Genomic DNA, 25331 nt, shown 5'->3' on the forward strand with positions numbered 1-25331 from the left:
TCTGGCTGCTCTGCTTTTTGGCACCAACACCAAAATCTGCAGTGCTGATGTTTACAATCCCTGACAGTCCTGACAGCCAGACCAAAGCAAAGAACAAAGGCCCATAGTGGTCAGTCGCCCTCATTCACACAGCAGGCAGAGCTCTGCATGCTGCTGCTGCATGCAGTGGCAATAAACCTCCCAGCTGCCATTCTCCTCATGGAGACACCATCCTGCTGCTCCTCCAGCTGCCTGGCTCTGACCTGCTGCAGCTTTGAGGTTCCAGTGAAAACCCCCCAACACACTCCCAAAGCACCCAGAGGGTACCAAGTGCTCTGAGCAGCCTCAGTGGGGACCTCCACCCAACCCTCTACCCAGCAGCTTTATTTGAACCCAACCCTGGGCTGCCTCCTCGGTGGGCTGGTCTCTGTTTTTGCTGTCAGGATGGGCCCTTGAGGGGATGTTTTGTAGCTTCTCTCCAGCCCCTTTCAATGATTGCACCCCCAGGTGACCCCTGTGCTTGGGTCACCCCTTTGCTGTGTCTGGGGCTGTTGATGGAAGCTCCTACCAGCCAGCACCCAGCTCTGCTCAGGGACTGTGCTGTGGGTGAGAGCACAGCCTGTGCTGGGTCTCCTTGTCCCCCTTTGTGAGACAATGCTGGTCCCTGATATACATACATATATATATATATATATTTCTATAGTCCTCTTCTATTCTCAAGGTGGTCTCACAAGTTTTCTTTCAGTAACTGCTGTGAACGAAATGGTTTCTCTGAAAATCCCTGTGTTGAATGATGGTGGAATCCTGCTGTCTGTGACTGCCATGAATGAGTAGTTTTGAGCAATCGACCTCTAGCCTTATCCAAGACACAAAGATCCCTAGATAATCTAGTTGGGAGACCTTGGCTTCGTATTCATCCTTCTGGGATGGTCTGAGCTCTTTTCCAAGCTTTTATTTTAAGAGACCAGTGAACTTCTGGGCATAAATCTGGTCCTCGCTGATGGTTGGGAGGGCAGAAATGTAATTGAACAAGACTCTTCTGCTGCTGTGCATCCAATGGTCTGAGTAAACCATCCATACCTGCAGAGATCCTGCTGGCATCTCTGAAAAGCCTCCTGCTCATGGTCAGGTAGGGGAGCCTACTGGGACTTTGAGGGGTTTTGTTTGGTTTTACATACTTATTTCCTTATATGTTGGATGCAGAAGTTGATGTATTAAAGATTTATCTGGCATGTGGAGCAGCCTTTGGAAGTGGAGCTTCTTCAGTATGGTATACTTAGGGTGTGAGTACAGCATAATGGTTTTTAATATTTGGAGTTCTATGAAGTGATCATGATGCCTCTTCCCCCAGCAAAGCTGAAATTCTCTTCTTTCAGACACTTTCACTTCCTGTTGTACGGCACTCTTGGGGGTCTGGTGATCGAGGTGACCCTAAGAATGCAAAAGTCCTTGCTTCCCAGCCCACACAGCCAAAGAAGAAGTGTCTGAATGTGCTGGGTCGGCTTCTCAAGGTTGTTTCTTTTCTCTTATCTATAACATTCTTTCTCTGACCTCCTGAGCTCTGTCTGGCAAGTCAGCCATGGCATTCTGTCTGCCCTCTAGGGCACTGTTTACATTTTATACTAAAAACTACGTGTGCTATGTTTACAATAATGTGCCAGTATCTATTGTTTATGTTGGACAGTGTGTCTCTACCTTAAACCAATAGAAAAGTGTCACCATCCCTCCAAGACATGGAGGGCAAGAAGAAGGAGAAGGAAGTTAGGACATGCCCAAATCCCTCCATCTTTTCCCCTTGAACCCCATTCTAAAAAGCCCCAAAATTCTACTTTTCCACCCTGTGTTAAGTCAACTACCACACTACTCAACCTTGTGGCTTGTAATTCCTCATACAGAGTTGGCAGCTTTTTTCACGGGCTAAAATGGAAGCCACAGGTGTTTTTGACTTTGTACCAAGGTCTCTGAGCCCCCTGCCAGGGTCTCGAGACAGCCAGGGCAGCCAGAGGGATGTCCTGGACTCCCACAGGCACGTTGCAGAAAAAAGCTTTCACTTCTGCACCATATCACCCAGGGCTCTCCTTTCGGGTGAACTCTGCCAAGTGACTGATGTGTTCCTGCCGAACACTCACATGCCTTGAGAGCACAGCTCTGGCTCAGCAGCTTTCTCTGATTGGAAAAGTGCTCTTTTTGTGAGGAGTAAAATACAAGGAGATTTATGGCCTCCACTGATAAAATGGGATCCAGCTATGACAGTCCTTTCATCATAATGACTGATGGATCTTGTTGTTATTACTCTGATTTACAACTGTAACAGGTAGGTTTGATCTACACTTCCCACAAAGAATGAACACGTTAAGAAGGATAACACTGGAGTTGTTGTGGTTCAAACCCACTCAAGAAAAAACACCCTGCATGGAAGGTGTGGAGGGTTTTATGTTGGTGGAAAGAAGCCAAAAGAAAAACCCCAAACCTTTGCTGTTTGGGTTTGCTCTTTTCAGTGTGTATCTCTTAATTTTTGAAAGAAGAATTCCTGTATTCTGCTGCTCACATTGTTGGTGAGTTCTGTCTGGAGGTATCTGTGGTCAGAGCAAGTCTTTAAGCAATTGGCACCAGCCCTGATTCTCCTTGATTTGCAGCAAGTGAGTTTTTCTAAGTGGATCTTAGGTCTGCTGTTGTTTTAGCACGGGAGTTTTGCAGGGCCATGTGGCACACAGTCAGATTATGTAGCCTATACATAACCTCTTTTGCAGTAATAACCAGTGTCTTTAAAAAAAATACACTTGGTGAGAATGATCCTCTGTTTATCTGTAGGACTGGACTCTGTCACTTCTACAAACTTTCAAACAAAATGAGTCATGATATGCCTCAACTTGTGTCCGAGCTTCTAAAGCTGATGAGAGGGGTGTGGGGACTGACTGGCCAGTCTTCTGTGTCTTGCATGGCCCACTTTACTACGTGCCAGTGATGTGCCTTCGTCTGTGAGACTGCCAAAGCCCTGTGCTGATGGCACTCTCACACATTTAGAAGGTGTAATCCAGGAGAAAAGGCTGTTGTGCTATTATCCAGAGAGCTGATAGTTCAGCTGGCTTCCTGGGCATGACAGCAAGCTCACAGTGATGGCACTACTGAGGCTTTGTGGATTCTGACTGTAGGCAAGCCTCAACAGAATAACCAGATCAAAACTGCTAGCACCATAAGTTTTGCTTAAAAATTAATTAGTAGGAAGGAGGAAAAGGAGGAAGGGCGGACACTGCTTTGATGATTGAATTGCAAAAAAGTAACACCATGATAACTCTGAAGGGTGTTTGGGCTAGGACAACATAAGGTTTGGAAATATGTGGAAAATATGTTAAGAGGCACCTCTCCAATGTGCACAGGGTTTGGACACTTACTGGCTTTTTCTGAACACTCGTGGGAGCTCAGTCCTCCTCAATCTGCTGCTAATCGTTTTTGAAAGAGGTGGCTGATCATGCTTCTGACCTTTCTGCATGTTTCTGATGTTCTGGGGTTTAGATTGGATATTAGGAAACATTTCTTCACTGAAAGCATTGCCCAGCCCTGGCATAGCCTGCCCAGAGAAGTGGTGGAGTCACCATCCCTGGATGTATTTAACAGATGTGTAGATGTGGCACTTGGAAACATGTTTAGTGCTGCCTTAACATTTGGACTCAATGATCTTAGAGGTCTTTTCCAGCTTAAGCAATTCTAATATTCTACATTGCCCGAGGAAAGGGTTCCAGTTCCTCCAAAGAGCAAGCCAAAGGACGAGATAGGGCATCCCAGGTCCAAAGCACAGGTAGCCCAAATCACCTGCCGCACTGGGGCTGCACAGGGGCAGGTCCTCACCTGCATCTGCAGGAGCAGGCAGGCCTCCAGTGGTGGGTGGCAGGGCCTGGGAGCTTTTGTGTGTTGAGAAAGGCTTCTGTGAGAAACTGCATTTCACCTTCTTGAGATGTAAAGCCCTTGTGTTCAGCTGGTTTTCCACGGAAATACCTGGTCTCCTGCTTGAAGGAATAAAAGCTCCTACTGCATGACTCTGGGGAGGCTGCAAAGTGAGGATCTGGATGTATGGGTGTGCACGCATGTCTTCAGTAACATGTGCATTTACTGAAGACAAAAATCACACCATTGTTTGCAGTTATGGCTTCCTTATTCTTGTTGCTAGAGCTCCCTTTTTTCTCTTTTGACTTCACCAAAATTCCCACTTTTGGCTGCAGTTTTCCCTTGTTGCTGCAATTTTCCATTGTTTCTTCCTTGCCTCAGGCTTGGTTTGTTTCTGCAAAGTTACAGTACAAGAGGTCTCAATGGTTTTGACTAAGTTTAGAAGGGAACTGATGTTTTGTCTTAAGTTTCTGTCTGAAATAATTTTTTTCATTATTTGAACACTTCCATGTTCTGAAAGGCAGCCTGCAAATTTGTCTGGAAGATGAACATGGAGTAAAGGGTGTGCTTTTTTGCCTTCAGGTAGTAGCCAAATGATTCTGTTGAGTTAAAGGTCTGAAAATACTTCTGCACATCCTTGTGGGAGAGGACAGGGTAGACATTGGCAGAAACCAGCCTTTGGAAGTGGTATTTCCTCTAAGGAAAAGGGGATGGGAACAATTGTATGGAATACTGAGAATGAGACAGATGAGCAGATGGAGAAGCAAGGATAAGGGATGTGGGAAGGAGGGTGAATGAAGCTTGTGTGGTAACACAGAAACAGGAGAATCGCTTAAAGGGACTGCTGCCTAAAATTTGCCACAACACACAGACATTTTCAACCTCTGCATTTCTGCCAGCCAGAAGCCATGTAATTTGTTGCCAAAGTTGTTCCCTGCCCTGGTTCACAGGAAGTTAACAGCTTCCAAATTGTGCCAGGATCTCACGTGGTTAAGACATGCTTGATGTGGAGGTTTTGTAGCAGAAATACCAATACTGATGTGAAGAAATGCCTGCCTGAAGACACCAGAAAACCAGCAGATGAAGGGTTAAAGGAATGGCATGTGTTAATTGCTGCAGGACCACCCATGTGTTTCTGCAGATAAATAACCAGAGCACAAAACCCAAACTGGAGCCTTAGAGATAAGGTGACAAGATGCTGACCCACAGCAGAGGAACTGTGAAATGCCCAGATAAGGGTAACAAAAGTCTCAGTTTTGCCTGAAACTCTTGAAGGGTGAGACACAGGATCATCACATCCCTTGCTGAAGGGTCTAAAAGGTGCATACAAAAATGAAGAAGAGCCCATCCCAGAGGTGCAGTGGAGTGGTGGTGTTATCCTAAGTGTGCTTCCTGCTATACTTGGCTGATCCTGGGCAGATTGATCCATACAGTCCTGTGCATGTGAGTATGTTGATGGGACAGTGGGAGTGGGTAGGACCAAGTTACTGGAATCTTTTTAATAAATCACCTTCCCTAACTCTAAGGTCTTGCAAAGAGTTTTGTTCTACAAATTTCCCACAGTAATGAGACTGAATGTTCTAGTTCTGCTAATAGTTCATGTAGGAGGTGATATATATCCATATACATTTTATAGAAACCCCAGTTGCCTTTAAAAAACACCTAGAAAATCATATTGCAAAGTTGCTGTGTTAAAGGAGTATTCCTACAAAAGTGTGGCACTCAGCCGCTGTGAATGGAAGTCATCTGTTTAATCTTTATGCTGCCCTCTTGTAGGAAAGCTGCTGCCATCCAAATGTTTCTCATTTTCTAAATGCCCATCTTGAGAGGTGCACTGAATGCTGCCAATTATAGGTGACACAACTGCACTGAATCATATAAAGTGCCACAAAAAAAAAAGCACCATTAAGAAAATCAGGCCACCCGAGTTCCCTCTCAAGCAGGCTTTCTGCATGAGAGGTTCTGGCTGACCTGGATGCTGCAGCTATAAATGAAGGCAGCTCTCTGCTCCCACAGGAATAAGAAAAACTTGTGCTCTGACCACAGCCCAGGTGCCTTTCCTCCCTTCCTCTCTGTCTCTGTTCCTGGCCGTGCTGGTGGCCGTGTGAGCTCTGCAAAACAGCCACCTGTACCCAGTGAGGGCTGTACCCAGCTCCGCTGCTGTCACTGCAAGGGGCTGGCTTTTGCTTTTCTCATGGAATTGTGGGGAGAGAAACAATTAAATGCTTGTGAAGCATTCCTGGATGATAGTGATGAGGTAGCCAGGAGAATAATATGTCTGTGTTCTTAAAATCAGCATAGGATGGAGAAGTGACACTGAGCAAACAGGGTGCTGAATGAGTGCTCTTGGTTTTGTCATTCCTTTAGTGGTGGAGGAGGACCTGGGAGAGTCCTGTGAGCAACAGTAATGCCATGGGATTGAATAAAATAACCTTCATGCAATTAAGAAGTTTATAAAATTGAAGATATGCAGCCATGTAACTGTGTCTTTGTTCATTGCTGCTCAGCTCTGCTGTTTTCCTCATCTCTTCACAGCCATCCTGTTTGAAGGGGTGGGTTGTGCAGCTGAGTTTCTGGTTCCTTGTGCCTTCCTGCCGCTGTGCTCCTGATCTGATGCTGTGGATGCTGTCTGCCAGACATTGGACACTGCTGCAGGCAGACTCTTGGGCTGCCTTTGAAGAAGGCAAACTCACCAGTCCTTAACCAGTAAGTGAGAACATCTGGGGATAATTTTTTTTATTACTTCTTAGAAGTTCAGTTTAGAGAAAAAACATTGTCTTTTACCCTCTTTCTCTCACAAGAGTTGGCAGGGCTTAGTATGAGTTACTTAGATGTTTGCAATAATGTCCTTAATCTAGAGTTCAGTGAAAAGATTTGGAGATCAGTCAACGATTTTTAGCATGGCAGCTTAAAGTCAAGTTGAAAATACGAGGGTAGTGAGTTCCTTACCCTTCTTGTTCCCTAAAATGTAGGGATATTTCCCTGCTGCCAAAGGGTGGATCTGTTCTGCTCTCCAACAATGAAAAGCAGATGATTTTCCTTCTTAAAATACCCAAAGTGGATTGCTAACACAGATCCTCTTCTCTGTGTGCCCATCCTCATGTGCAGAGCCAAATCCCATCCCTTCCAGCAGCAAGGAACAGCAAATCCCTGGCATTGAGGGCACCCAGATTAACCCACTGCAGGATTAGGATGCTTGAGCTGTTGTTAGAAGATTAGTATATTTGGTTGTCAACACTTGCTGAACTTGGCCTGAAAATGATTTCCGAAGAGGCCACTGCCTCGTGGGTGCCTGTTTGCCCGGCACTTTGGGAAAGCCCTGGAGTTAAAGCAAGTGGCTGTAAGGATTAAACTGGAGCACTGAGTGTGCAGCGTGTCTTTAGGACTTAAACCCATCATTGCTGCTGGTGGGGACAGAAGGCTGTGGCAGCCTGATCATAATATCTGAGCTCCTGCCTTGCTGGGGAGGTATTTCTGGAGCTTTGCTTTCTGGAGATTCCTGCTGATGGCAGTGTGTGCCATTAGGTGGGTGAGCTGCCCACAGATGAACTTTTCTCAGCTCCTGCACACTGCAAAATGAGTTTATTTTGAGGACAAGGCCTCCACAGGGGCATCTCTAGGTAGAAAGCAATTGGCTTCCACTTTCTGTTCTGGGACTCAAACTGTCTGTGCTCATAATGTTTTATTTCAGCTACTAGCAGGAGGATTCATGTCGAGGGTTTTTTTTTTAAATATAGGATCTTCCCCTTGTCAGCAGGGCATTAATTCCTGCACAAAGTCTGCTCATGCTAGCTCATCACCTTGTAAATGCTTACATGGCTTTCCAGTGCATGGGGGAGAGACAGTGGAGCTGAGGTCCCAGTGCAACCAGTCCTGCTCTGGTGTGTGCTGATGTCTGAGCTGCTGGTGGAGCACCTCCTGGTGCTGCAGAGAGTGTGCATGGGGAGGGATGGGCATGGTAGAGCTCTCCTTCTTGAAAAGCGGCTTTTTTTCCTATTTATTTTATTCTTCTGTTAAAACAAATGAGGGCTCTAAAGAGTCTAAAGACAGATCCTTTAAAGATTTTTGTCAATACAGGAGGAGCCTGTATTTTCCTCTGTTTATCAGTGGAAAACTGCCCTGATGGTAAAATAACTGTTAGCTGGAAACTGTTTTCTCTATGATGAACCAGATGAATAGAAACTTATATTTGATTCAAAGCAACTTGTCTTGAAATGTGCCAACTACTGTCATGGAGTGTCATGGAATTCGTTCCAGTGATTTCATTCAGCAGCATTTTCTGGATTTCAAGACGCATCCTCTTGTAAATATGGATTTTATCATGCTTCTCTTTGTGCGTCCAAACATTAGCAGCCATTTCTTGTCTGAAATTAATATTACTGCATTTGCCACTCCTCAGACAATATAATTTTATTTCCTCAATAGGCCAGCAAAGATATTCAGACCGACGTCGAAGAAATAAGCCTAAAAGTTCTCTCAGAGAAAATACACTGAAGAAAGGTAGGGCCTTTCCATAAAAGCTTCCTTTGAGTTTAACTCTGGTATCTTAAAGCTATAGCTGTCCTGAGCATTCCCAAAAGTGGGAATCTGTGCAGCCTAGTGAAGCAAGAGACGTTCAATTTTAATAACTTTATAAGCACTAAGTACATTGCTCTGTATTTTATGAACGTACCTGAGGGGATTTTTGTAGAGCTGCATGATAAAATAATTTCGAATATTTTATCCAAGGCCTGTGTTGTGATTTATTCTGAAGAAAGCCAAAACCTTCTGAAACCCAGAATGTGGGCCGTAAATTTCTGCCTGGATTACAGGGTGTGGCCAGAGGACAAGGCCACCACTGTGGTGGCATTGCTTCCACTTGTCTCACTGCAACAAAAGATGCATGCTGGAAAAACCAGCAAGAACATGGGACAGCAAGGTGTGTGTGGGGGTGTATTTTGGTTCTTCCACTTGTCCAATGTTTTCTGCATGCAGAACTTTCCCTAGATTTAGGTCAGCGTGGACCTGGCTGACCAGCTGTGCCTGACAGGCACATGTTTGATAAAGTGGCCTGAATTCAGTGAAGAATTTGTTGGGTGTAAGGAAATGTAATGTCTGACATCATGCTGAGGTCATTTGGACTGTCTGATGAGTAAAGACATATATATGCCTATACACACTAGATATGTATTAGAGGGCCATAAATAAGACATGCTCCAGTGTGGAAGAAGGTGCATTGTAGATTTTAATCTACTAGGAGGAGAGGCCATACAGTGTTTGTAAAGGTTCTGCTTGTACTTCGGCCCATGCTTGCTGCAACAAGGGCTTATAAACTTGTGACTTGAAGGCAGTTTCTAGGACATGGGCAGAACCACTGTGTACATATCTGGGGGGTTCAAAAAGTGAAAAAGGGAGAGAAAAATGCCAATGCCACCATGCTGTGAGCTCAGGCTTCTGCCTTCTTCAAGGAACACGCTATGCACAAGCAGCTCTTGTTTTTGATCCATGTGTAGAGTACAACATGTTATCTGGCTAATAAGAAATAATCATATTTAAACCAGTGGTTTCCACATCAGAATACCTCCAAAGGGTGGACCTCAGAATGCCTCCAAAGGGTGGACCTCACATCTACACTGATAAATAGACAGCAACAGTGCTGGCTGGGTGCCCTGCACTTCCCACGGCTGGCAAATCCCTGTTCATATGGGCTTTCCTCCCCTATCTCAGTGGCCAAGGAAGCTCCAGCTGGGTTAATTCCCAGTCTCATGACGTTGTTTCCAATGGGTGAAGATAGTTGCTAGTTAATTCACTGCCTTTATATTTGACATGGGGCAGTTCCCAGACAGAATGTCTGCTTGGTAAGCACTGTGGCTGCACAAGGTAAATAACATTTTGATGCTGAAGAATATTTTAATTTGGCTGTAAAATTAAAATTTAAGAGGAAACAAGCAGAAATATAAAATGAAAGGACTGGATGTGGTGAGACTGTGGTTCTGTAGCAGACAGAAGGTGCAGGTGGAGACTGATCAGCTTGCATGGCTTGCACTGCTTCTGTGGGGTGGGCTTGCACTGGGGGCAGGAGCCTTTTTGATATCACAGGACAAAAATTTACTTGTGACCCAATCTCCATCTGGGGCTGTAGGAAGATCTGAAGATGCTCACAGGATCCAGACTATGGATCTGTGTTGTTTATGATAGACTAAATCTTAGAGTTCTTTTCCAAACTAAACTTTTCTGTGGTTCTCTGTGTTCATCTCTGGAAATGTTTAAGGCCAGGCTGGATGGGGCTTTGAGTAACTTGGTCTAGTGGGAGGTGTCCCTGCTCACACCAGGGGGGTTGTTGGAGCCCCATGATCTTTCCAATTCAAACCATTTTTGTCTCCATCTTGCCCAAACCCCAAATCCAGTCTGTTTCTCCAGCATCCCCTGCCAGCATTTCCCACTCAGGAGCACTAAGATTTTGAGATGCAGTATTTTGCATTCAGTGCTCAGTTTCCCTCCTCCTGGCAGGGATGGGGAAGGACAAAGCAGGCAAGAGCCCAGAGCATGCACTCATTAGCTTCTGTCTGCCAACAAGTTGGGAACATGCAATGTTATACGAAATGTCTGGCTGTTATAAAAGGCTTTGGTTAAGTAATCACATTTCTCTTGCATAAGTGCTTGTTTTTGGGAGGCTTTAGCCAATTGGAGGCTGCAGCAGCACACAGACAGAAAGTATGTCTGACTTCTGTGAGTTTTTATTTTTCTTTTCATAATAATAAGTGATTATTAACCTGCTGAGAGCTGTATGAAATCTCTTTGTTAAGGTTAGGAGGCGGAGACTCCGCAGCGCTGCTTATAGCTGAACCACAGCTGTAAAACCCTGCCATAAAGCCTGTGTGGATTCCTGTGAGTAATATTTCTGATTCTTCTCATGGGTGTTTATGACTGGAGACTGCAGGCAGGAAATGTTGCAGAAGTTTATTGCAAGCAGTAAGTTAGAGGGAGGCAGGAGGTGAGAGACACTAGTGAAATTATTGACCTGTTTAATAAGGCTTTCCTCCTGGACTTCTGTAAGCAAACATGGATGTCTCTGAAGCTGTGCAATCAAGGTTCTTCCAAATATGCTCATGAAAAAGAAATGTGATGCTGAAGTCAACTACAGGACTATGGGAGGTCAGAGTTCTGGCCTGACAGAGAGATCACAGGACCATTTAGTCCCGTGTACTGGTTTGGAGCAGGCAAATGTCCTATTCTTATATTATTTCCTTGATCATTGACAAGTGTACAGTGATATTTTTCTTCTGTGCTTTCACGGCCTTCAGAAATCTGCATGTCAGTTATTTCCTGAGCCAGAAACGATATCTCTAATAGTACAACACAATAGTACAATAGTGGGTTTTTCTTTTCAGAATTTGCTAATCCAGTGTATCCATTGAAGACAACGTGTTGTTCTGTGATTTGACTGACATAAATCTAGTCGAGATTTTATATCTTGCATTCTTCCACATAGGATTTCAATTTTTATTTTTTAAAATGGTGTTTTTTTCTGTTAAGGTAGAACTGAAAAGGAAAAAAAAAACATGTATAGATTCACAGGAAACAGAACCTCCCTTCCCACTTCCTTGTGACGTGTCTGGATGCAGCGCGTTCTGTGAACAAAGGCTGGAACTATAAAACAATCCCCTGAAGTGGGAACTGGAATTTATTGTTCAAGACTGAGCAATGTGAAACAACTCAGTTGTTACTCCTGCCAGCCCTGCAAAGCATTGAAGTGCCGCTGTAGAGAGAGAGCAGCTCGAGTGCTGAGCTGTGAGGAGAAATAAAGCTGTTGCCTATAGTTGGGTGCGTGTATGCTTCCTCTTAGAGGTGGCACTGAACTTTTCTGGCATAGAAAAAATGCTGGACTAGTGGAAATCTCTTGGGAAAGCTCAATTCACTACTTACTAACTTTGAACAATTGTAGAATGTGGATTTTATAGTCTATAAAGTTCTTGAGACATGCTAAAGCATTTAAAGCTTATTTGCAGCCAGTAGATGAGGAGGTAATACCACCATGAAAGGAAGTTAATTTGTCAGAGTTATAGGATTAGAGAGGTAAATGTGAGAAATTTTGTTGAACTAAAAGGCACTTGGCTGCAAAGTGAAGGCTTCAACATTTTCATATTTGCTTCCTAGATTGGGCAAAATTGATAAGCCTGTTTGCCTCAGTAAAACTGCAACAGTGATGCCAGATAAGCTGATTTTGTGGGGTAATTATTTAGGCCTTTGTGAAAACCTTAGGCAAACCTAAGATATGGCTCTTGCAATGGAGGGTGGCAGAGCAGGTGGCTCGCCCAAAGCTTGCCATTTCCATTCTGAAACCTCACGAGAGCTCATCAAAGAAAGATGCTCCTAGTCCATGCAAAGGCCTTTTTAGTTCTAATGAAAACTCCCCAAATGAAAGTTGGCAGTTAAAGTTTGTGAATTTACAGCATTATTTCTAAAACAGTCTCTAGGATGTGGAACAAATCCAGGCTTCCTTTAGGATAAGCCAACAATATCTCTAATGTGTTTCAGAGTAAGATGGATGCTCTACATAAGTTGAAGATTTTGGTGATGTTTCTGTCTCTGGCTACTTTCACAGTCATGGTGATAATGAATGCTGGAAATGCCACTGGGACTTTCAAAGGTAATGCAAGCAAATTTTCTTCATTCAGAGGTGGGTTTCGTGCTTGGTATCATGCAATGACACAAAGTGGCTTAGATGGGGTAGGTGTGTTTGCTGCCTCATCAACTCTCCAAGCACACCTTGTTCTGTGAAAGGTGGGCGTAGCTGGTGCATCCTGCAGGTTTACAGCCAAATGCCTGAACCCTATCCAGTCCCTTGAAATCCAAGTAAATGTCCCCACTGGAGCTAGTGGTTGTTGGAAGGCAGTCTTTGCACACCCTGGTATCCCTGGTGGAAGAGGTTCAGGATGTTGCTGTGGCTTTGCAGACGACAGTGGTGCTGCATTTGAACACTGCCTGGCTGAATCTGCCAGGAGCTGCCATCATGCCATCCTCTGCATTACAGCTGTTTTTCTGGTTCTGTGTGAGAGGGAAGGTGCACGGTGTCCCAATAAGGGACAGTGATCCCATAATGGATGTCTAAACCAACTGCAGCACGTGGCTGGTTTGCACCAAGGGCGTGCTCTCATCATCCTTGAACTGAGGCATCCTGCCCACTGAGGCAGGGAGGAAGGTTGAGGAAAATCAACAGTCTTTCCCCATCCTCTGGATGCAATAACACTTTTGCCCACAACAATATTCCACAGGTCTGTTCAGGACAACCCCTGGAAACATCTCAGCCAAGTACAGCACGGATTTCACACCAGCTGGCTGGACTTTCCTCATCTGGAATGTCATCTACGCCTGGCAGCTCGCCTGGCTTCTCTATGCCTTGTCAGGGATCTGTCGAAGGTATTTTCCCTATTTATTCTTTAGAGTATAAATGAGAAGGGACAGTGACTCTTCCCTTTTGGAGCAGCTCAGTATCTTACCTTCCTTTCAGGGGTTTCTAGCAAACCCATTGCCATCTGTCTTGACCTGACATGTTGAAGCTCTGTGGCTGGAGCATCTCTTATGTCCAGCATCCAAAGCTAGGACGCAGTTTGGAGGTGTACATGAACTCCTCTGAAGGGTGAGCAGGTATCAAAGTGTGTAAACTCCTCTATGAGGCCTCGTTTCCAGTTCCTTGTTTCCCAGGTTCAGGGAATCTGACAGATTTACCCAGTACCTGCACTTACCCACTGCTAGAGGCTGAGAATCCACAGGGGCAAAATTAATGGATTACAGAGCTAATGTTTTGAGTTTACTTTCTGTTAGAGGTCCAACAACCAGCACTGGGGAGCCTCTTGGTTTGTTGAACTGGACTGGAAAATTTTCCTGGGGCTATGAGATCAATAACTGCCTGACAGGGAAGGCCACAGGTTTTTCTGTGTTGTATCAGAGAAGGACACAGAGGAGAAATAGTCTGATTTAAGCCAAAATGTTTAACTCCAATGTAAAGTCCCTCCTAATACAAGGAAAATGAGACCAGAAGGGTTTATTTGGTCAATGCAGGCATTGTTTTCCTCTCTCCATACCCACTTTTTCCTGGCAGGAATGAACTTGGATACGTCTTCATAAAGCCAGACTTGCTGCCAATACCTTTTTATGTGGCGTGGTGTCTGAATAATGGCCTCAATGTTGGATGGCTCTTTCTGTGGGACCGAGAGTAAGTTGTCTTCTGTTACAAATACTTTCTAACACTCTTGATGGGATTGCCCCAGTAGTTTTTTTTTTTTCCTTTATGTTTTTTTTCTCTGCGTGTGAACACTTAATCACACCTGTAAAACTCTATGCCAGGCTTTGACAAAATGTAGCCTTCATAAAAATTTGGGGGTTTTGCATTATGGTGTCATCTTGCCCATGAAACAGATTGGTCCTTGAAGTCTAAGATCTCCTCAAAGCTGTTGTTCTACATTTTTACCTCCATAGGTAAGACAGGAGCCATGCCTCTCTTCATTAATGCAGTTAAGCTCCTTGCCTTGGATTGTTTCCATAATGATGGTCACATTAAGGGCTTATGAGAGCACCACTGTCAAGAGGTGAAGAAATCATTTGCAGTCAGGAAAACAACTTCATGATTAACAGAGTAAAACTGCAACAGGAATATGTCAAAATGAGAGCTATGTAGTGATTACCTTTATTAAAGGCCGATCAACTTAGAGCCAGTAAAGGCCAAACACTAAAGCTACAAATTAGGGCATTGTGACACCACTGAGAAAAATGTGATGTCTATTGTGTGTGTACATGTTCTTTGTCCTAGATACCTCCTTCCAGCCCTGGTGTTCCTGGCAGTCCTGTCTCTTACCACATGTGCCTGCCTGTTTGTTTCCCACCGAGCCTTGAGCATCCATTCCTCGTGGTTTGTGAAGGCTCACAAAGCTGAGCTCTGGCTCATCCGCATTCTGGTAGGTGGCTTTTGAGAAGCTGTGCTGTGGGTAAATGGTAAATAAAAACAACCTCTGGGCAGTGCTGGAGGTATCAAGAGTGAAAGATCCAGTGGCAGAACACAGCTAAGGAAAGATTTCTGCCTTGCACAAAAAAGTTCCTAGCAGCCCTTCTGGAAAGTCTCTTGGCACAAACTGGGAGTGGGCTCTGTTCTTGGCCCTTCCTAGAACACCAGTGTAACACATAGCTGGGCTGGATCTCTGGAGCCCCTCGGGACTCCAAGGTTTCACCTTTTCTCTGTGTTGAGGGACTTTTCCTGCAGCTGGGTCCAGAAGTCTGGCTTAACTGCACCGGGGCCTAGAGGCCACCAAAGACAATCAGAGTCTGTCACTCTTGTCCCCTTGCTGTGCTGCGTGGCAGGTGCAGAACGGGCTGGCACTGTACGTGACGTGGACCAGCATCGCCACGCTGCTCAACTTCGCCGTCGTGCTGATCTACAAGTGGAACGTGCCCAATGAGAAAGCAACCACTGCTTCCCTGAGCATCCTGGCTCTCAGCCTGGTGATATGGTAAGCAGCCCCAAGGGTCCCCACTGAGCCTCAGAAGCTCCTTCCACCTGTCACCAGTGGTGACCAGATGTTCCAATGCACTCATCACTTGTCCCTCTCCCAACACCGAGTACAAAGGCCTCTGTTATAATTCATGGCAGATGAACTGGGAGTCTGGGCAGAGCTTTTATCCCCTGACCTCAGCAATGCCAATAAGTCTTGTGGGCCAGGAACATGTTTTTGTGACTTGCATGAGCCCAACCTGCCTTAGGTTTACAGCTGAAGGTGTGTTCCAGAAACCATATGAAACAAGGCTTTATTCTTCCCTAAAGTTACCTTAAATAAATTATCTATGAACTTTTTGGATATTAGTAAATGAAACATTTTGGTCTCTTGTCCCAGCCGGCCCACAAACCCCCCCATTCTCTGTCTAATTCCTTTCTTAGGGAATGAAAAACAAAATACAGAGAAAATTCTTACTTTGGTCACTCTTTTTCTTCACAGGTTTTATCTAGAAAACTACTTTCTTGACAAGTATGTCCGCTATAACCTCACAGTCTACCCGGTGGTCATAGCAGCTCTGACAGGCAGCGCGTGCGGGAACGGCTCGTTTTCATCCCCGCTGACCAACGACGTTTTTATAGGTGAATCTCTCCGGCTCCTGTAAAAGAAGGCCTGTAAACACTTCACATCCTTCCTCTGACTTGCCACATGAAAAGCACTATTTGTTAAAAGCAGAACTAGGGACGTATTTGAAGGTATTTGTTTTGCTGAGGAAAGAGCAGAGCAGAAATCATTGCCCATGAGCCTCGGGGCTGAACCCAAACCTTGTGTTGTCTCAAGTTCACTTCCCAGTGCAATATGTTTGTCCTGCAATCCTCCATCACCCACTTGGCTCCTCCAGCAGCTCCATCTGACGTAGGGCAGGAGAGGAAAAGCACGGCTGGGATGAAGGCTGTGGACTTCCATTTGCCCTGTATTGTTGGGCACATTGGAGCAGTGCATGAGCACTGCTGAGAGGGCTTCAGATGCTCCTCTCCTATGCAGAGCTCAGGCTAGCCTTAACAAGTTTTCCTGGGATTATCTGGTTGCTGCCAGCCACTGTAGCAGAGTTCAGTGTAGTCATCCGTGGTAAAAGGGCTTAAGCTGTCCAAATTCTGTACAATCACAGTCTGGCAGAAGCTGCACCATTATGAGCAGTTTTGTGCTGGCATGAAAGGCACTGAGCTGTGTGAACTCTGAATCCTGCTGAAACAGTTTGAGATGCCTATTCCCACCACGGGGTCAGCAGAAGGGAGCATGTTCCCACCCTTCAGCCTTCCCACTGCCACAAACCAGTGGCTCAAGCTAAATTCTGGACTGGCATCACCACTGGAGCTGCTCCAGTACAGTTCCCTTTGCTGTAAGTGCAGCTGGAGCCTGGCCGTGTCTGAAAGCAGCCAGCAGGACTTGGCAAAGCTTGTCTCCCACAGCCACAGGGGCACTGGAAGCTCGTCTCCTGGTGCTTGTGGCCACCAGGAGTGTGGAGGTGTGCGTGGTCTCTGGCAGGCAGCTCTGTTCCTGCAGTAGGTACATTTCTTACCAGCAAAACTTCATTCTTAGTGGTTCAGCTTGTTTGGCTGGTAGGACAAGAATGTGCTTTTCCCAAACTAGTACATGTTTCTTTATATAGTTCAACTATTCTTGGAGTATTTTGTTAATGTAATGTATTTTAACCCCTGTGTAAAATGTGATGTGATTGTGATGTATTTTAACTCCTGTTAATGTAATGTATTTTAACTTCCTGTGTCCAGGAAGCCTCCCCATTTTCAGACATTCCTTGACCTGGAAGCATTGGGCAAGTTTCACTGTATAGCAGTAAAACTCTGAGAGATACAACTCTGGGGGTAATAGATCCTGTGGATTGTGGTTTTTTTTTTCTCTTTCCCTGAATACCCCTGTTCTGGGAGCTAAAGTATGACAAGAGGAACTGTCTTTTTTTTATGCTCTAACATGGCTCTGTGTTTTATCCCCAGTTGTTCTGCTGGCACTGACGTGCGTGATCTTTGCTATTCGGTTGGGACTGGTCACGTGGAGACACTGGAAGAGACCACTGGAAGCATCAGAACCCTGAGGTCCATCAGGCACAGTGGCCTGAGACCTCTGGCACCTTGTGGCTGACACTTGAAAGGGAGAAAAAAGAATTGGGCATGTGCTGGTCCTTCCTTCCTGTATCCATTCCCTTGTGCATTTCTCTCTTATTCTCCATTCCAAATGCAGATGTCTTGTGTCTGCAAATGTGTCTTGCTCCTACATTCTCTCAGATCAGCTACTCACAACCCTGTCTTGAGTTTATTTGGTTTTGTCCTGGAAAAGTTCAGGAAAAGGTCCTGAGCAGCCCTGTGCACCTTTGTGATGCCTGGGCTGTGGCTCTCTTCTCCTGCCAGTGCAAGGAGGGCTGCCAACAGGCACCCAGCAGGCTTGCACACACAGTTGTTCCTGTTTTTTCCTTGGTAGCTCACTTTCTTTGAAGTGCAGATCCAAGTGAACTGTCCCTGGGGGTCCAGGGGAGCAGTGGGAGGGCTGTCATTCCCTTGGCCATCGGTGCTGAGCATCCTCAAGCCCTGGTGCTGTCAGCAGATCTCCTGCAGGCAGCCACTGCTCCTTTTCCTGCTTCTCTTCAGCATGACAGGAGCAGATACTACAATTTGACATCTGCCTTTGCAGTGTCAGCTCTGCTCTTTGATATTCAAGGGGGCAGGGGGAGTGACTGAAGATTTCTGACACAAATGTGTTGCTTTTCCCTGAGCTATGCACAGCTTGGGCTGGCTGGATGTCTGTCACTGGGGGGAGGGTTTGTGGCTACTCTGGAAGGAGGTTGGATATACAGATGAGCTGGTCCCCGATCTGGGCTGAAGCCTGATGCTTCAAAGGAAGCCTGTTAAAAAAAAAAAAAAAAAAAGAAAAGAAAAATTAAAATGGAACCGGTAGAGCAAGTTCATCCTGGATCAGTGCCTTCTCATGTGGCTTCACCACTTCTGAGTTGGGATTAGGAAGCCTAAAACTGGATTGACTGAATTTTTGGACCACTGCCTTTCCTTCCTGTGCCTAATCGAGAGCTGGTGGTGCCTCACAGGTATCTGGAAAGTCTTTGCACCAGGAAGGTGCTTTCAGTGCATCTTGCAGTATTATTAACAAAGCTAAATTCTAAAATAACATGTGCTGTTGTTTACATTTAGGAAAAACCAAAAGCAGTGTAATGCATCTCCCCTCAACATTCTGGTGTGGTTTTTTTTGTTTGTTTGTTTGTTTGTTTTTTTTTTAATTTTCAAATAAATCAGCTAATTCTACCACTCTGCCACTCACTCTGTAAGTCATCTAAAGCAACTGTCCTGGCTCCCACCTCACTCATGCTCAGGGTTCCAGAGTGGCTGTGGTCCCTTGCTGGAATCCCATGGATGTAGCTGCTTCCACTGATGATCAGCCTTGGAGGTGAAGAGTTGGAGGATGTAGATTGCTAGGTATGATTTTAACTCCTTTGACCAGCACACTGTTCATTAAGTTTCTATTTTATAGGCACTGCCTCCCAAGATCCCAGCTAATAAATTCCCAGCAGCCTCTCCCTAAGCTGCCTTCTTTAATACAGGGGTATTAAATCCACTGGCATGGGGATTAAGGGGTCCAGGCAAGGTGAGAAGCTGCTGTGAGGCTGTGCAGCAGTTCATGCATGGGAAGGTTTTGCAGCCTTCCCAGCAAGAGCACTGCAAACAGCTCCTGGGCCAGGGCAGCCGCACTGCTTTTCCAGGGGCCATTAAAAAATGCCTTCAGGACGTTTCTTGGTGTCTGAACCTCATTTCTGTGCTGGCCAAATGACCAGAAACCATATCAAAGAATGCAATTAATTATCTGGGGAGAGTTGACAGGGCTTTTGCAAAGGGAAAAAAATCCCTGTCTCACAAACCTCTGAAGGGCTCAGAAAGCACAAGCAAGGGTGAACGGTCTCCTGTTGCCACTGGCCTCTACAGAGGCACAAAAGCTGCCACAAAAATCAAAGTCCTCCCACTGGACACTAAAGCTGGGAAGCAGAGGGAATGTTTCTCCAGGAAGGGAGGTTGCTGACACCATGTGTCAAGGGCTGGATAAGGTGGTCATTAAAAATAAGGGATTGCTTTGGGATGGACAGTTATTTAGGATGGTAAAGGAGAAGGTAGACTGGGGAATTGCAAAAAGCTGTTCTGGAACGGAGAGAGGACAGAAGTCATTGCAGGGGGGTACCAAATGAGGCTGTGCTTCACCTTGCAAGTGACACCCTCTTACCTGGCCCCTGCCATTTGGGCACAGAGTTTGGGGTTTTGGCAGCCATTCTCACCCAGACATTTCCACATCTGGCAGCAGCAGAGGTAAATCATGGATCAGGAATGGCAGGAAAGGAGTAAAACTTACAACACCCTCCTGCCTCTCTACTGTGCACCCACATCTTGAGGGCTTTGTGCAGCACTGGTCCTTGCACTCCCAGGAGATTATTATGGGTTTGGGAAGAGCAATGGCATCAGGGAGTGAGGTGCCTCCCTGCCCACCCATGCTCCCCAGAGCTGAGACGCAGCTCAGGAACGTGAGCCCCTTCCCCATGGGCACCTTGATGTGGTGGCACAGGGCTGGGTGCTGCTCTTCCTCCTGCTCTCACCACTCCAAAACCAGCTGTGAGGAGAGACTCAAAGGCCCTTTTCTGATGAGGTGCCGCAGCAGCACCCATTTAATCTTTGCAGACCTCCCTGTGAGACAGCCCCTGATGACTGCCCTGCAATGATAATGCTGAGCTACCCTAACCCTCATTTGGCCACCCACAAATAATTTCCTGGTCCTCAAAACCCTCTCCAAGCCCTATTTTCTCATAGCTGGGGCAGACAGAGATTCCCACAGCTGTCCCAGCACACAAAGCTCCAGCCAGCTTTGGGAAAAATGGTTTTTCTTGCATCTGCAGCAGGAACAGGAGCCTAAAAATAAACCACCTGCCCCTTTCTCTTTCAGTGGGCAGGGGAGAAAGCAGATAAAAAATAAGAGTGACCCTTCCTCTTCCAAACTTGGGGATAAAGATAGCTTCAAGACTATTTTTAAAGGCTTTTTTGATTTTCCTGAAAGGTCTTATTTTGACTTGTCTTTCCAAAACCACCAGTACATGATTTTGCCCACAAAAGATTTTCCTTTCAGCAGAGCTGCATTTCAGAAAGCTGGAAGCCTGCCAACCTTTCAGCAAAAAATAATCAGTCCAGCCTTTGTTTCCATGAGGGATTATGGGATTTGGGTGAATTTGAGAGGATTTAAAATTTCTTGGAAAGCTGGTGGCCTTAAGAAGGCAAGGCCTGAAAAATCAGTTTAGTGTGTGGAAAGGTGGTTCTGAAAAGGTTCATGTGCCTCGTAGCCCAGCCTGGGATGTGACCCAAGTCCCCTGGGCACGAGGGCTGGAAGATGGATAGGGCCGGCAAAGCCAGGTGTGATGAGGTTCCCAGGACACGAAGGTTTACTTTGCTTTCTGATAAGAAATCTGGGTTTACACTTCCCATCCTCTGCAGAGATTCCCTCTGTAGCTAAACAGGGGAAAAGGGAAAAGCAGGGTGATCTGTAAAACACCACTGGGTAGACAACTTCAGTACTGTGTCTTGGGATGGGTGGGGGTGCTCCTTCCCCAGTCTGGGGCCAGCTCCTGCTCAGGCAGCCTCCATCTGGGAATGACCCATCAGTTTATCACAGCTTTTTTCCATAGGGATTTATTGGCTGGGCTGGATATTTCTGAGGCTGCTAGACTGTTGTTTTCAGTAAAAGTTTCTGTGAAAATCAGATTCAAAAGAATGTTCTATGGGAGAAGCTGTGGGGCAAGGGAAATATGCATTTGAACTGAGAAAGCAAATGTGTTAATTCAAAAGGAATTCCTTTAAAAAAAAAAAAAAAAAGAGGTTATAAGACCCTGGGTCAGGCTCTCATTAAAGCCCACACAGCTTCCAGAGAAAACCATGCTTCATTTCTTGCCTTAGGACTCAACTGGCTTCTCTTCAGCCATGGTGAGAGCTGATGGGAGGTTGGGATGGGGGCAGTTTCCCTTTGCCACCTCCCACCAGCAGCAGCTTGCTCCAAGCAGTGCTCCCTGGACCTCATCCTGCCCACAAGCCCAGAACACTGCACCCCCTCGTGATGCTCTTGGTTACAGAGCTCAGGCAGAGTCCAGGCAGGAGCCTTGCCTGCTGGGCTCCCAAAAAACAGAGCACCCAGGCAGGGGAGACATTGTGTTGCAGCCTAATTTGTTCTTGGTTTAATGCTACCCTCAGGCCTAATTACTTTATATTAAAACATCTGTGAAATGGAGTAATAAATAAATAAAGCTAAGAGAAAAGAGATGTTACTCCACGATGCAAAGCACCAGAACAGAAAGCAGCATTGCTTTTCATCTGCAATTCAGAGCTGCTTTGTAACCCATCTCCTGCCTGCATCCAGGGGCACGGGGCACAGTGGGACACAGGGACTGTTGCTGAGACATGGCACAAGGGCCACCAGCAACAGGAAAAAGGAAAGCAGGAAAACAGGAAAATAGGAAAACCCTTCTCATGTCATCTTGTCAGAGGAGCTCCGGCCTTGGAGAGGGAAGACAAGGAAGGGTGGCTCCAAACGTGGCACCCCCAGCACCCCAAGCCCAGCCCTCGCTGGCTGCACCCCCATTTCCTTATCTGTGATGCAGAGATGAACAGGACAAACCTCTCTGTGGAGGACTGGGAAGAACTCCAGATAAAAGCATGGAATACATAGGAGGATGATTAAAGGCAGCAGCGCCCTTTGCTATGCACACAGTCTAAACACGCCGGGCCATCCCGGCCTCTTTGAAAACTGTTAGATGTTTTCCAGCTAAATATTTATTTTATCTGCTGGGACAGCCCCTGTCGGGAGATCAGGACTCATGCATGGGCCGAACATGTGGGAAAAAATGCTGGAGCAGCCCCAGAGCCTGACCCTGCTCCCAGCAGAGCTGGGGCACTGCTCAGAACATGCATTGGCTGTGGGATAGCGCCATGGGCCTTCCCCGCTGGAAAATTTGACTCAAAGCCCTTGAATAGCCACACAAGGATGCTGTTTCCTCCCTAATCTTTGGGAAGCAAGGGTCTTGAGGGCCTTTGGCCAAGAAGCTGGTAAAATGTGATGTTTAATCATTCAAGAAGAGATTGGTTGCTGCCTGCTCAGGGTGAGACCGATTAGGGAGTGCTGGAAGTGACAGTGACATTAGCTGGTAACTTGGGTTGCCTCAACACTGTTCTAGTTAAAACATGAGCTTAAAAAGGTTATTACTGAAAAGTATTTAGTTTGAGTAAGTAGCCCATGACATATTTTTATCCAAGAGAGGAATAAACATATTGTGTTTGGGCCCGTGGTTGCCATTGCTTACCCTGGTGGTAATGGATATTTTGCCACCTATTTTGCAGGAACAGAATAGAGGAATACTTTGCTGTGAAATGGTCTCAGGGCTGAGAAAGGAGCACAGGGATTGAGCAAAGACATTTGAGAGCTGTGTCAGACCAGCCTGGGAGCCGGAGTCTGGGTTTCCTTGTCCTAATGCTTCACCTTAAGCCCGTTAAAAATGGCATGGACAAAACACCTGCATGCTGTTGTTGTTTTGGGCTGTGGTCCGGCCCAAAAATGCAGCCTCCTGGGAGACCCACTGTTTCTCCTTGTTTATGGGTTGCCTTTCCCCCTGCAAATATGTTTCTGCCCAATCTTACTACCCTTGGCATGAGAAAGTTCCCTCCAGGAGTGGCAATGTATTTGGTAAGAAAAGTCCCATCAGACAGAAGCTCATCACAGATGCACTTAGAGAAGACCAGAAATCATGAGGAGACACCCACTGTGTGCCTGATACCAGCAGCAAGGGCAAAGTCATGGCTTAGGGCTGCACGTGGAGCAGGTGGAAGTGTTCCTTGAGGCATTTTTGTCTGATGGCTCCTTGGTACCCAGGACAGGCCCTACACACCAGTCATGCCAGGCACTTCCCTACCCTGATGCAGCAAACCACTGTTTGGATGCTTCTGACATCTCCTTGGGAAGACACTGCCCAAGGAGATGCTCTGGGACACTGCATTCATGTATCTCTCTGCATTATCCCTCCATCAGAAACACCATCTCTCCTGCCTGGAGCTCACCTGACCAAAAGATGATAGGGAACGAGGGACACACTGTCCACAAAACACTAGCCAGAGGAATGTATCCTACTCAAAATAGTAGGAAGAAAAGCTGCTGGTTTAATAGGATGGATGGAAAACCAGGAAAAACACTGTTGTGGTTCCTCAGACAAGAACATCTTGTTCAGCCACATGCAAAGGTGCTCCTTGAGGACACTCCTGCGGAGACAAGGAGACGGGGTGATGGCAGTGATGTTGGTGCCTGGCTGGGAAAATGTAAAGGAAGCATTTGAGAATTATCACAGCATTACCACAAAACATATGCAGGCAGGGTAGGAATGGGGTCAGGACTCCTGCAGCATCTGATCCTTTTCCCTTTTCTTCCAGCACTGGCACCGCGTGGAGGAGGGTTACGTGCTGCTCCTGCCCATATTCCAGGCTGAGGGCAGGGAGGATCCCTGCTGCCCTTTAGGAAATTTGGTCACACAGCTGCTGCCAGACTGAGGTGTCCCCAGTGCTGGAGCTACAGTGGCAGTGGGGACACCGATGCCAGGCAGCAGCTGCTGCCTGATCCTGCAGCAAATCCAAACCCTGCAGAGCCAGCCATGGCTGCTTGTGGATTTCTTTGCTCTCTGCAGCAGGTTTTTGAGTGCAGGATCAGTTGCATCTTGTCAGCTTGGGCAGGGAGAAGCTGAAACAAAGCAAAAAGCCATCCCAAAAATGCCCTTGATACTGCCCTTGTGCTGCTGAGCTGTCCTGGTGACCTCACTCAGATGCTGTGCCCATGTTCCTGTGTGGGATGCCAGCCCTGCTCACCACCCCATTCTCTGCCTGAAAACCTGTCCCTGGGGCTTCCCCCGAGGGTATAAACCAGGCAGAGATGTTGAGGAGTCACAAATGTGTGCTCCTTAAGCAGTCAGGAATTGCAGCCCAGGCCCTGGGGTGTGTGCCCGAAGCACCATTCCACAAAGGCTGAGCTAAAACCTGGCCAAGTTTTAATCTGCTCTCTGGATACTGAGGGCAGCTTGCACGTAGGCATCCACTGGTGGGTGCAGAGAGCTTGCTGCAGTCAGCTGAGATGATCTCCACTGGCATGAGGGTGCAGGGAGATGTTTTTTTTTTTTTTTTCAATATTAATGAGCCCTTATATGTTTCATTCTGTTAAATGGGAGGAAGTGAGCAGCACGAGGTGTCCTGGGGCTGGCTTACACCAGCCCTCATGCTACAGGAAACTCAAGCTATTGAGAGATGAACTTCAGCCCTACCAAAAAGCTCCAGTGGTAAGTTTAAAAATGCTTTGCTCCCACCCACTCAGGGATTGCAGATGTGCTGCTGAATGAGCAGGCAACAACTGCAGCACCTCAGCCAGCCCATGGGGCTATCCAGGGCTTGGGGGCAGGAAAACAACTCACAGCTAGACTGGGACTTGGGGCTGGCATAAAGAAAGTCCACATTAGGAAGGCCCTAGAGCATCTGTAGGATGAGACCCTCTTGTGGGGTTTCCCATGGCGTTGCCTTTGATGTGTCGCTCAGAGAAGCCCACGGGGGAAAAGGAGCTTCCATTTCTCGCCCTCTTCCACTGATGCTGTCCAGATGCAGAAGTGGTTGAGCCTCTCGAAAGATGCAAGGCTTGGCACAAAGGGTTGGGCTTCCTCACTGGCCCCAGCAGCCTCCTAAGGGCTGTTTCCTCATTACTCATCTCCTCACACCCCTCTAGAAACCTCTTGATCTTCAAATGTCTGTCAAAAGGCAGAAACACTTGGTGTGAGGCAGGACTGCAGCAGCTGCCAGCACGCTGCCTTCCACGGCGTTGGGGTGGGGATGGTCAGGGAAGTTACTCCAACTCAGCTGGTGAAACAAGAATCTTTCTATC

General features: G+C 46.5%; 1 protein-coding gene and 1 long non-coding RNA gene across 5 annotated transcripts in view; one reads left to right on the top strand and one right to left on the bottom strand.

Annotated features, from left to right (window-relative positions):
* The window catches only part of LOC137471825 (uncharacterized), a 34454-nt gene extending 16040 nt beyond the window's left edge, over positions 1 to 18414 (top strand). The window contains exons 1-10 of one of the 4 annotated variants that reach the window (XM_068186385.1): positions 5382 to 5912; positions 6397 to 6567; positions 8287 to 8361; positions 12379 to 12490; positions 13116 to 13260; positions 13943 to 14056; positions 14651 to 14795; positions 15196 to 15344; positions 15828 to 15967; positions 17339 to 18414. In XM_068186385.1, coding sequence (XP_068042486.1) covers positions 12385 to 12490; positions 13116 to 13260; positions 13943 to 14056; positions 14651 to 14795; positions 15196 to 15344; positions 15828 to 15967; positions 17339 to 17436 — 897 coding nt within the window. In that variant the 5' untranslated portion in view covers positions 5382 to 5912; positions 6397 to 6567; positions 8287 to 8361; positions 12379 to 12384 and the 3' untranslated portion in view covers positions 17437 to 18414. Of the gene's footprint in view, positions 1 to 5381; positions 5913 to 6396; positions 6568 to 8286; positions 8362 to 10406; positions 10729 to 12378; positions 12491 to 13115; positions 13261 to 13942; positions 14057 to 14650; positions 14796 to 15195; positions 15345 to 15827; positions 15968 to 17338 lie in introns of those variants that run through there. The other 3 variants (XM_068186386.1, XM_068186384.1, XM_068186387.1) reach the window with 3 other exon arrangements.
* On the bottom strand, positions 13813 to 14528 carry LOC137471828 (uncharacterized). The gene is made up of 2 exons (XR_010997880.1): positions 14312 to 14528; positions 13813 to 14042 (listed from the first exon to the last, which is right to left on the bottom strand). It is a non-coding gene; the product is annotated as an uncharacterized lncRNA (long non-coding RNA).
* Positions 18415 to 25331: the final 6917 nt, after the last annotated feature.

The sequence above is a fragment of the Anomalospiza imberbis genome, chromosome 3 (genome assembly GCF_031753505.1).
Source record: "Anomalospiza imberbis isolate Cuckoo-Finch-1a 21T00152 chromosome 3, ASM3175350v1, whole genome shotgun sequence".
Lineage (NCBI taxonomy): Eukaryota > Metazoa > Chordata > Aves > Passeriformes > Viduidae > Anomalospiza > Anomalospiza imberbis.